At 33.5% G+C, this 13,131-nt stretch overlaps 1 protein-coding gene across 1 annotated transcript in view; it reads left to right on the top strand.

Moving 5' to 3' along the window:
• Positions 1 to 12,869, top strand: part of ssp3 (SCAPER domain-containing protein short spindle 3) — a 49,927-nt gene extending 37,058 nt beyond the window's left edge. Inside the window, exons 17-19 of the mRNA XM_088193286.1 lie at positions 4,076 to 4,246; positions 9,117 to 9,287; positions 11,285 to 12,869. Coding sequence (XP_088049412.1) covers positions 4,076 to 4,246; positions 9,117 to 9,287; positions 11,285 to 11,353 — 411 coding nt within the window. The 3' untranslated portion in view covers positions 11,354 to 12,869. The remainder of the gene's footprint in view (positions 1 to 4,075; positions 4,247 to 9,116; positions 9,288 to 11,284) is intronic.
• Positions 12,870 to 13,131: the final 262 nt, after the last annotated feature.

The following is a 13,131-nucleotide window of genomic DNA, read 5'->3' as shown; positions in this document are numbered from 1 at the left end:
ATTACTCTTATCGTTGCGCCAATGATCATTTTTTAATTTATTCAATAGATTCTAATGATTTAATAGAGTCGTCGAGCCATTAAACAATCTGCCAATAATTTCTTTCTCCATTTTATATCTTTTTGCTTTTGAAGAATAGCTAAAGACTTCATTATTTTTTTGACTAGTGAAAGATTTTGAATTTTGCAAATATTTAATTAATGACATCAATGTCGGTTTCTTCGATTATATAATATATTTTTAATTGTCCGTTGAAATTTATAACTTAGCTCAGATGTATGTATGTTAAATAAACATATATTTTCTTTTAAAATAAAAAAAATAAATATTCTGAGCGAAATTGTTTTGAGCCACACAGTTCACGCACACAATAACAAACCGGAATCCTTATCCCGAGCGTACTCTAGTCGTGTATATTTATAGAACAGTCCCATTGCGTCACGATGATCAAAACTAATACATAAGAAAATAAATTTAAAAAATACAAAATTAAATGATAGCTGATATTAAATTAATCAATCTGCAATATCAGCATTTATAATAACTGGATGACGATTGCTATAGGCGTGTCGGGTAGTGTGGACGCACTGGCTCTAACGATCAGGAAAAGAGGTCGTAATCGTGACTCGAAGGCGTAATGAAACCCAAAACTAGTATTCTTCGGGAATAGCTTGATAGTCAAAAATACCATTCTGTTATTTAAAGAAATACTTAGGCACATTCATTTTCTGCGAATCGTATCTCAACGCTTTCAATAATAACCAAATATACTCATATAAAGGTATTTCAAGTACCTTTTCTGTTTTTTTTTTAATAAAAAAGTATTTGATTACTCGAGAGTTCTAAACCATCGATTCAGAATCAAAAATACTGCGATAATACGTGTCATAGAAAACATGAATAACTGACTGATCATCAAAGTTTTTTTATATATAAGGAGCGAATCTCAAAACTGGAGTGGATATCTTTAGCTTTGGATGAAAGTTGTGACATAAGCAACACATCACAATTTACTGTTTTTTTTTTTTAGAGAAATGGATTCCAGTTTTAATTTAATAAAATAACTAGGATCATTGGTTCCATTGAAAAGAAAACCCACCTAAGTAGAAATTTATAAAGAATTCAAAAGTGTTTTGTGTCGATTTAATATCACAATAGAAAAGATCGTGGGAATATCAACAGACGGCGCAAGAGCCATGTCTGGTATGAATATTGTAGTGTCAGGGCTTTTAACAAAACGAGAAATCATCGTTTCTTATTGAATTTTACATCAGTAAAATTTGTGTGCCAAAATATTAAAAATGTCAACTGTTATCATACCGTTCATCATAATAGTCAATTCTTCTAGATCTCGAAGGCTAAATCATTGTAAATTTAATGAATTTTAAATAGATATGCAAAGCGAATATGGTGATGTTATTTTAAATACCGAAGTTCAATGGTTAAGTGTACGATTTAAAAAATGAAATCAAATGGTTCTTAGAGATTAAGGAATAGTCCTTTTCGGGATTTAATGACAAAAAATGGATGTGTGATTTTGCTTTTTGTGTTAATAATACACAATATTTGAATAATTTAAATGTAGACCATTAAGGACCAAATAAACTGATCAATCAAATGTTTGGTATTATAAGAGCTTTTGAAACTTAACTTAAATTGTAGAATCGTCAACTGGAATCCAATAATATGGCATATTTTTCGACGTTAACAATAGAAAATCCGTCAAAAATATGCTGAAGAAATACAAAAGCTTTAGACATACGTTTAATTCTCGTTTCAAAGTGTTACGAGAAAATAAAACCTTTCAAGCTAGATGTTGAAAAAACACGAAAATTTTAAATGGAGATAATTGATTTATAATGTAAAACCGAATTAAAATATAAATTTCAGAACGTCGATCTTTTTGCTATTTACAAACATTATTTCCCATCAGGAAACTTACATTGGTAACTAACCATACTAGGCAAATGGTAAGTTTATTTGGAAGTACTTATTTCTGCGAGCAACGGTTTTCCAAAATAAAAATTATTAAAAACGAAAAATCGCCTTAGTGACGAAAGGCTCAAAAATTGCATACCTTTATTGAATATCTTAATTGAATACCTTCGTTACCAGCGGGTATTAAAAAAATTGTTAGTCAAAAACAATGCCAATATTTTTCTGTTTAATTCTGATTTAATCAATTTTAAATCATCGGCGTACAAAAGATAACTGAAATTTGTAACTGCCGTATTGAGAAACTCCCGAAGGAGTGAAATATTCTTTCGATAATCAGCCACTCAACTCATTCAAGAAACAGCAAAATATATAATCTAGCTTAACCTTTTTATTTCCGATCTAAATATCGATGTATTACATAAATTTAAATATATGTTCGGAAAAAATGTTACATGCCCCTGAAGCAAAAACCCTACAGTCCCTTAAAAGTATATACGATTCTTTCTTCAAATATCTGATTTCGACAATTAAAAGGTTAAGTTATATGTAGCATTTGTAATTGTATGGCATGTTTATATAAATTTTATTTATAAAGGCCATTATGACCCATTGGGAAAGTCTTAGATTTCTAATAAATAAATATTGGAATTAACTAACTGCATTACCTCTTCGCTAAACTTTAAACAGTTCGAGCGTTTACCTGATTTATAACATGTTGGTAAAGCATTAGACAAAATTTGCTCCTCATTCTAGGTAGATTTCTTATTATCCAGTTCCATGCAGGAAAATTGTAGATTTCCCCCCGGAAATCTCACTCCCCGTTGCCAGGCGTCGGATAGTCGAACGCGCCAGTCGCGTTATTCCCGCGGTCTCCGTTTATTGGATAAAGGGCCGTAGTTATGATCGCCCGGGGGAATTGCTGCGCGCATGCGGCCCTGCCCCGCCCCGTCGGACGCATGCCCAACGAGGCCCTGTCAATACAATCACATCACTTCATACATCATACCTATACCGGATCGATCCGCAAGGTTCGCTAGATGATACGCACTCGCCGCTGATAAATATGCAATTTCATAAAGGTGCGCCCACATAGCTTGAAAAATAATTTCTTTAGATGCAGCCTCATATCTTATACATATTACATTTATCAAACAAAGTAGTCAGCTTATTTATAATAACTACTGCATGCAATGGAATAATATATTGTTGATTGTTTATGGATTTAGTTGCAGGTTATTAGGTAATTAGGGAAACTTAGTATAATATATTTAGATTAACTCTCAAAAATGTTTAATAATATATACGAGGCGTTGAAAATATTAAATATGGATTTTTTTGATACGATCTATTATCTCGATTGAATAATAAAGGTTAATTAAACACACGTATCTAATCACTATACGCTACGGTCGGATTGAGTGGTGGAATATGTGAAATCGCGCATTATGTGTTGAATTTGCTTTTTGCATTATGGTCATTTTTTTCACTCTTATTATTTGGTATAGCGAAAGGGAAAGTATCTCACCGTACGCGCCTGATGTGTACCGACATTCGTCGTCGTCGGACAACCTGCTGAGTGATTTGATGCATGCTACCCACATCGTAGTAGAAAAGTAAAATAGCGGTTGTTTTTATGAAAAGTTTTTTTATCAGGGAAGGATTAGCGATCTAAAATTAGTTACATTTCAAAAAGGTTTCCTAATGAGTATACCCTTATATTTTAAGAAAAAAATTATGAACTAACTCGCAACGATAATTAATCATAATTATTAAGTAGCACGTGTAAATGTACAATATTTTGTAAAACAACCTAAAAATAAATCTAACTCCTATAACGCTGCCCCGTCGACGTGAGCGAATCAAAGTTTTTTATTACAAAGTCCTTCCCTTCGAAAAGTAAAAGTCTTTTGTACGCCGCTCACGGTTTCAATGGACCAAATTCGATTTTGTCTCTTCGCATGTCCAGTTTGACCTAATCAAATATCCGCTCGTTTCAACTTTGTCCAAAACTCCCCGAAAGCTCTGCGGAAAATCGCATTTTCCATCCGGTCAACGACACACCGGCTAATCTGAAAAGGTACCGCTTTTAAAGGGGAGATCGTAAATAGTAAGATTTGATCATTATTCTCTTTTACAGGAGGGTCTCTCCGGAGGAACGGCCCTTCAGTTCCGGCACATGGTTTCCCGACTATTGAGGTACGCCTGTAAAACGAGCTCTAGTGGAAACATGGAACAAGCCCACGACTCCCTGCTCCACGCCCTGCTTCCTGCCATCGGATACTTTGCTCTGAACAACGAAGAAAACCAGGTAGGAAATTACTTTTTTTTATTATTTTATATGCATGTATGAAATGTTTGTGTAACTTTTTAATTGATCGCGGACGTGCATTAGGAGCGTTATTTATTCCGTGCACTTTTTACACGCACCTGTGCGTTGCTGAAAGAGTTTTTTTCTTATAAATTAATATTTTCAAAATTTCTTGTGTGAATTCGTTCGCGCTTCACTTCCCATAGAGTGGTATCTTTTAAGACCGTTTTAATTGGACGTATCATATCTCGCACGATTAGTTTCTCATCCGCGATGCGCACAAGGCAGGATAAGTCCATCCTTGTTTAATTTACGACCTTTGCCTAATTGTTTGTGAGGTATCGGTTCCCACGGCACAGGTGCGTACAACACGTGCAACTTGTACAACAATGGGTCGTCTGCCTGTCTGTCTGGTCTCGTGGTTGACCAACGGTCACCCTTTGTGCCAAACGAATACTGGTACCATCGCACGGTATTGTTGTTGATCGATTGTGACAGGTATACATTGATAAAGTCGCAGTCGTTGTTTAATTCAAAGTTCTATAGGCAAATTTTCACATTTTATTAATTTACTTATTTTTTAAGTACGAAAAACAGATTAAATTATATATAATAATAATAACCACATTCACCAGCTGAAAGTACCTGGATAAAAACAAATCAATCGAATAGTTGTGCTTATTGGTGAATTGTCCATTAAATACTCAGTTCTTGCATGCGATACTTCAGACAATGCTCGGGAATGCAAGCGCTGGTAATTAGGTGGCACACAAAAACGAAGTTCTTCGAGAATCTATTCCTTACCAGCAGCTTGAAAAAGTGCTTTCCAAGTATACTCGTCGACGTGACTCGAGGGAATCATATCCCAGCATACTTACATATTTGCCTACCAGACCAGAGAAGCGTGCTCAAGGGTACTTCACAGGCCTGCCGAGAGAGGGGGGAGAGAGAACAAATTCCCGGAGCCCGACTCTGGAAAAAATCATAATAACTGTTTTACATATATAACTTGTGATTAAAATGTATAATAAAATATTGTCAAAAAATCTTTACCTTGAACCATTTTTATACTTTAGATATTAATTAAATTGTCCATAAACAACTTAGAAGACAAATCCATTCTTTAGGACACTTAATAGTGGTAGACCACTAACTGTGTAGTACTAAGAATTTGTAGTTCTTGAATTTTCCTAACATTTCATAGACAAGATGATTGATTTTAAATAGCCATACTTTGAGCAGACACTTCTTATAAAAATATATATTTTGGGATGACTCTTAATACTTTTATTAAAGGTAATATTTTTTTTTTGAGGCTTTGCGGTTGATTTAACTTTTTTACTTAAACAAATAATAACCGCAAATTGTTGTTGCGTTAAACGAAGATATATTGAATGAGTATATTGTTAATTATGTTTTTTTAATATTTATTTTATTATTATCAAGTTCACACAACGACCCGCATGCGGCTGATTCACGGTCGTTATTAATTAACTATTAACAACTACACATATATATCCTGCACCTTGGACATCTAATTTATTATCGATCGCCTAATCGTATTCCCTAATCGTACACGTGAAACACACGTGTACCTCAGCTTACGCATTATATAATCCGATCGGACCACAAAACCAATCCACCAGTCTTGGTTTCCCACGCGAAATAGACCGCCATCGTCTTGAGCACCTGCTGACCGCCATTAAGCCGTGTCCGATAAGACATGTCCGTTTTGTGGTACGTACTGCTTTCGTCGCACATACTACACGTTGGTCTTGTATGGAATTGTCAACTTTTTGCAACCGAACGTTCAATGGTAATTTTAATTATGCTGAGGGCGTTAGGTTGCGGTGGTCGCATTGTTGGCGCGAAGACACCTGTCTTATAAATATAACTTTATGTCTATAGCCCGCATGCAATCTTGACGATCAAAAGACGACATGGCGTGTCCCTGATCCGTCACGTTGTTAATATATGCCCGTTACACGGGCAATAATATTGCGTCCGTTGGATTGTGATGATTTCTGCAGTGTACCATGTATGGTAGTAGAATCAGAGAAATAACTTTGATCCAATACCAGATGCAATTCTCTCTGTTATATAACCTTTGGATTTTTTGTTCCCTATATTGAAATTTTTTAATAAATTTTCTGGTTTTGACACTGAAGAAGTTTGACTTTGCAGCCAAAATAGACACTGGAGAAGCTGGTAACAGTTTATTTTATAAGCATATATGAATTGCCACATATACAGTAGACTTGCCAATAACACGGTAAATTGAGGTGGTGCTATTTGTGTGTCCGTTACTTTATGTTTGAACGATCCAAAGGGAGGATATCACACCACAAGCGCCTGATTTGTACGTACGTATTGTAAAAAATTGTATGAGTATTCTCTAGTCCCCAAAATACCACGTTCCCAATTTACCGTGCTATTAGGGAGTCGACTGTATATGGAAATGTAGATGCCGCTATCAGATGGTGGAGTTGAAATGGCAGGTTTTGAAAGTACGAGAGTCTTAGTTGGAGTGTCGAGTTAAATTATTGCCGGCTGTGACCTGTCGTGATGCGTCCTTGTGATAATACTGGACGATCCGCTGATGTGTCTCTTGCTGTGACTCTGGTGTGTCTCGACTTTATCCGTCTGCCCCCCCCACCCCCCTGTGACCAAGTGCGCATATTTTATATGGCTGGTTCGTGACAGTTCTGGTGAATCGCAGATAAAGATGTTGGCGGGCCAATTGCATCGCTTCTTAAACACACCTACAAAAAGTGAAAAGGTCAGATGGCCAATTCGGCTATTGGTAACAAAGGGGTAGAAAAACAAGTCTTTTGGGCATTGCCTATCACGTATCCTTTCCACACAAATAGTAGTTCTGGTACTTATGGGTGATTAACCTTTAGTTAATTTTTCTTTTTATTGGTTCGTAATGGTCATTAGAATAACTTCTAAATTAATTATTCAGGTGGTTGAAATTACCACAAAGTTCTTCACTGTTCTAAACATTCTTCGCTGTATCTTTCCCCACTTTGACGACAAACGTAGTGCATCCGTCTGATCCGTATAAATTAATTTTACTTTCATTAGAGAGCGCCACTCTTCTTCAATCTGTTCATTTCATGCGTGCTAGGCGGATTTTCTCGAATGATGACTTTTTGGCAGGTATACGACGGCATACGCCCTATTTCTTAAGCCAAGTTTATCTTTTTATCAAATGTTTCGCAAACCTATTTCGACATTTAAAATAAATATTAGAAGTGATGATTGGTTATAACTGACGGCCTTTAAAATTTGTTTTATATATGTATTTATAACCCCATTAATATCGATTTTTTACTCAAACTAAATTGTGAACGATTTGCCACTATATTTTTTTTATAAATAGTTTCGCTATGATAGTTGCCGGTCAATTTGCTACATAACCACACAAAAATAATAATAAAGACATATCACTAAATGAGTGATTAAGTAACGAGAAATCTATCTAAAGATTACGAATATATATTCATTTCTTATGATTTCGAGAACTGATGCGTTTTTGCACGTTACTGTATTATCTATGGCTCAGACCCTCCGGATTTTAGCGTATCTCTTACTAAACCTTACTGCTGAAAACTTTCCACCAAGCCTCTAATCATAGAAGCTGAGAGACGATTTCTTATATTGAAATTGCGGCTCCTCGAATCCATACTTTCGATAAAGCTCTTTTCCAAAATTAAATTCTATGATTTTCATCCACTAAGCTATGTATCTTTTTCTATAAAAAAAATACGTTCTCAGAGTCACGGTTAAATAACTATTTTGTATGAAAATGCTAAATATAAAAAATAGTCATACATCTACGCTTTTGTAGAAGATATAAGATTTAATAAAATATTATTTTTTATTAAAGAAATCTTAAGAATATTAAATTAAAAATAAATTTATGAAACTCATTTAAATATGACACGTTTTTTGTTACGTAAAAATTACGTGATTCATAAATTTATGATTTAGTATAAATACAGTACTAATTGCTCAAAATAACAACGTCTTATTAATTAAACCAATTAAGATAACTGACGAGATCCGGTCTTTTAGTTAGCATTAGAGTTTATACAGTAATTAGTTCAAACAACGCGTATGCTTATAATTTAATTAATTGTAATATTTTAAGACATTTAACAATAGTTTCCTTCATTGATGCAAATTTTATTATTAATCTCAAGATAGTATAATTTATCTTGCACCAAGCATAAATATTTTGTATGTAACATTTCATAAAGTAATAAAATGTGGTTTCTTTAGATTAATTTTATCTTGAATCGCGATCTTCATAAATGTTATGAAGTTCAGTAGTAATTTATTTTCGTAATTGGAACTCATATTTATTTATACTATACAGTGGTTATTCGGATGATTATATTTTTTTACTTTAATAAGTTTTTAAATTATATTGTCTTTTCGCCGCCAATCAAACATGACTGACACATTGACTTTATCATCGCCGTACCTGTTTACATTTAATCATATTAAAGTTCAACGCGCTCACACACATCAATCAAAATAGTAATGTCGCACGCCGCTTTCCAAACTAGTTTTAATTGCCAACGATACTAACTAACGCCTTGAAAAAATATCATAACTATTTTTTTGAAACCCGACCGAAAGATTTAATTAATAACAATCGGCGCGCTCGTCACACTTACCGAACGTCAAAGCGAATAAGATCTCAATCTCCGTGTGAATTCGGTGGCATTCGCTGCTCAGTGAATGAGTGAGTGATTGATCGAGATTAGATCTTTTTCGATCGAGAGATTTGTACGACACGTTTTCCGCTTGACCTGATTTTGTTTATGAAACGTCACACTGAGGTTTATTGTGTTTTCAGAGCCTTTTAACGGCCGGATCGGCTCCTTGCGTGGTTCAGCAGCTAGCGGCTCTACCCTTGAGGTACTTCAGTAGGGCTGAACATGCGAGAGTTTTATTACCGGCTCTGCTGGCCTGCTGCACCCGCAGCGAACCCGCCAAGCATCTGCTTCACCAGGAAGTGTCTCAGCAGGTAAGGTTATTTGAGTTATTATCTATTTAAGTATAGTATAAAGATGCTGGTAGTGTTCAACGTATAAATGCAATTATCATAATTTTTCTTTCTCATCATATATGATGCAACCGGCAATATTTTAATTTTTAATCATATCCCAAAGTGGAATTCATCGAACCATTTGGTTTGACGACTCACCCAACCTTCAAGTGTTCAATCTCGGTGTTGCCGGTCCATTTTATTCTTCTCTTTTTTTTTGAAAGCCGAAGTTTATGTAGATTTTTGCAATATTATATGCTTATTCAGCAATTTTTGCAATATTCAGTTATCCACTTTCTTTGCGTATGGTATTAAACATATTCACTGAGCCGTTTTCGCATATTTTCCTACAATAACAAATAATTAGTTTACCGACGTTAGTCTGATTTGACCTTTACTTAATAATAATGAAATTATTTATCAATTGTCGGAACTATACAGAACTGTTGATAAGACCAAGGCTAAATATTTTATGTCTTATATCATGAGATCAAAGGGTTAGCACTGATGAATTTCTCTCATCGATACACTTTTGCATATCTCAAATTAATTCGATTCGTCGGCATAACCACTTCATGGAGTGGTTCCTCGTCGACGTTCAGAGCGACAAAGGAGCCGTTTTATTGAATTTGTTTCGCGGACGGCGGAAGAGAAGAGGAGGACCGAATCCTGTTGGGTATGGTACGTTCACTAGAATGGATACCGTACGTCAGTTAGTCCCGGCAGTGTAATCCAATAAAGGTAGAGCCTATGTGTGCCACCGGTAGTGAGCACCTACCTATGTACGTAGCTTTTAGGGGTCTCGTATATACGTGGTGCGCGCACTTGCCACTCGCCTTTGACGGCAGGTGGCTTTTACCATAAAGCCGCCGTCCCCGGAAGAGGTGTCACTAAAAGGGGTCACCGTCTCACAGCATCCCTCTACGAATACATACAATTAATGATATGTACTTTCATGTACTCTTTATCTTAAAGACAAAGTAATTATTCGAGGTGTAATAAAAAAATATGGAGACCAATAATTTTATTACGAACAAAATAATAAGCTTAGATCAAATTTGAATTAATCGTCTTCTTTTTGAATTTTAACTTTTGTTTGTATATTTCAATTTCTTTTATTTAAATTTAGAACCGGTAACTAGGCATTTAAATTTTTAATTGCATTTTTTTGTTTTATAAATTTGTCACAATTGCCACAAGGTATTTGATCAACTATTTAGGATTCATTGAGATATTTAAAAACAATTGTAAAATTGTTCATATTTTATTATAAATTTAACCCTTTCGCCGCGGATTAATAAAATCGCCAGTACTCATTGAATACATAAAGATGTCATGAACCTTTGAACCTTATTATATGGTTATTTTTTATAACTCAAAGTTCATTAAATTTATTGTTTTTAAAAAAAATATGGCATGAATAAATGCCTACCACATATTAGGAAAGTGTGAAATGGGGTGCGAAAATATGAACTGCAGTCAAAGGGTTAAAATAGTTTTAATATCTTAAACTCTTTTCTCTGCCTTAATGCCTTTTTTATACTACATACATATTTTTTTGTCTTTTATTATTCTTATAAATTGCCAACTTATAATGTAGAAAATAAAATGTTTTCGGCTCGAACTGGTGTATAAAAAATAAGTAAAATGATCCTTTCTCTAATTTTCCAAAGCATAATTATAGGTAACTTATGAATGATTGGAAGTCATATTTGACGCAGAACCAAATATTTTCAATCTACCTATAACTTTTAATTTAAAATATTGACGTTGGTTGGCGACCACTGACTACCGGTATAGAATCAGGTGGCGTTCGGAGTAGATCGGTGTTTACGAGACAATTGTCGTTTTGCGCTACTGGCGTCTCCGTGTTTATGCATTAATTATTTACAATGATTGCCTTCGTTTTATATCACGAGCCCTAACGAACCTATATTTTAGAATACTTTTATAAATCTTTTCTTTTTACATTTTAGCTACTGGAGGATTTCAAGAACTCTGAAGACGGCAGAAAGTCTCGATTGGTGTCTCTAATCGCCGTTTAAATCGACTTGTGATTCGTATTGTGATCGTTCGTTATACTACTTTATTAATGTGTAAGTAATTGATTTAAACGCATATTACGTTTATGTATGCGTATTTGTGGGATTGTGAGAATACTGAAAAATCACTCAAATACTCCTTTATATAATAAGCATAAATTAGAAAAAACTCACTTTTTTAAAAGAATATGTATCCTTTGATACTATAAATGTTCAAATTTGTACGAAAAAGTATTTTCATTAGAATCGTGCAATTTTTAAAGTACATTTTTGATTAAAAATATATTGTAATATCGACTTTATATTCATATTTTTTGTTATTGTTTGATTTTATTTTATTATATACTGTTTTTAATTTATTATTTTATATAAAAATATTTTCTAAATTCTAATCTCCAATCTATTTTACGAGTCTATTTTTTCTACTGATATTTTGTTCAATTGGTTTTCGATGAAATTCTTGGACGTTTTTTATTTATGTATATTAAAAAGTAAATATTTATCAATCAATAAATTTAATAATCAGAGTGACTTAATTTATTCAATTTATTTGTCAATGTACACATTCATAATGTCGTATCATACTAATGTATACCAAATTCAATTTGTCAACTAAATGCGTACATAATGCCGATTACAATCGATCCTACTATGAAATGCCTATGAATACGCATTATATAATACATATATCGCACAACTAACAATAACACGCTTAGTTATTAGATTGATTGAATTTCCACATTGTGTTTGTTTATATAGTCCATTAAAATAAACACGAATGACAATTCGATAAGTTTCTATATGTTTGTCGTACTAACCAACTAATGTATTTTAATATTTATAATCGTATATTTCAATGTACTGTGTAATAGTATATTTTTCTAAAGTGCCACTCAGTGGATTATGTTTAAAATTTATGTAGTCACTCAATTCGTCCATTGGTAAAGTCATCGAATATTTTTTTATAAAGAACAATCGTTTTATGTTTTAAATTATATTTAGCGAACTAATGCATTTGTGAAAGCCGAAACCTTGAAACGCTTTCAAATATCAAATGTGTTTTTTATATTATTTATTTATTTATAAAAATAATAAGCATCACATGCGAGATTATTTAGCTTAGTCTTAGATCACACCTAACCTCATTTTTATTTACATCTATTTAAACGTGTATAATTAACACAATGTGCCAAATATTACACATGATCTGAAATCATCACACTTTTATTTTAATGGTGGTAGCTTTGAAGTTGTGCGTACTTAATGTGTTTATCGCAAAAATCGAGTAGAGAAAAAAAACTAGTCATGTGATAAAGAATGTATGATATTTTTCTATTGAAATATATTTATTTTATTTTTATTTTTTATTAATTTTCTTTGTATTATTAAATCGACTCGCTTAAAAACACTATTTGAAAGCTCTGAATAAGTATTATTATTTTAAACAGAGCTTTCGTCTCTATATATTGTATATCTTTCTTACGAAATAAAGTGATATGATATAAATATGTATGAAAAATGTTTTATTTATAAATTAATTCGTGTGTATTTTGATACGTTCGAGAGATGTTGAATATTTGTTTTTATTTAAATATTTCGAGTCGCGCACAGGGTGGTCCAGAAGACGTTTGAGTAAATAAACACCCAACCCCAATCCGTTCGCTTGTCATATCGTCGTGTCATTTTGACGTTGGCATGTCAAGTTGGATGAAATCATCGCGCGATTTGTTTGTGGATCTCGCATTACAACTGTACATTTGTTCTGCGCCAGATGGTCATCC

This window comes from Plectrocnemia conspersa, unplaced genomic scaffold (assembly GCF_051122295.1).
Source record: "Plectrocnemia conspersa isolate PC_06_02 unplaced genomic scaffold, ASM5112229v1 ptg000009l, whole genome shotgun sequence".
Taxonomy (NCBI): Eukaryota; Metazoa; Arthropoda; class Insecta; order Trichoptera; family Polycentropodidae; genus Plectrocnemia; species Plectrocnemia conspersa.
Note: the sequence above shows the minus strand (reverse complement) of the source record. Positions and strands in the feature narration are given on the sequence as shown.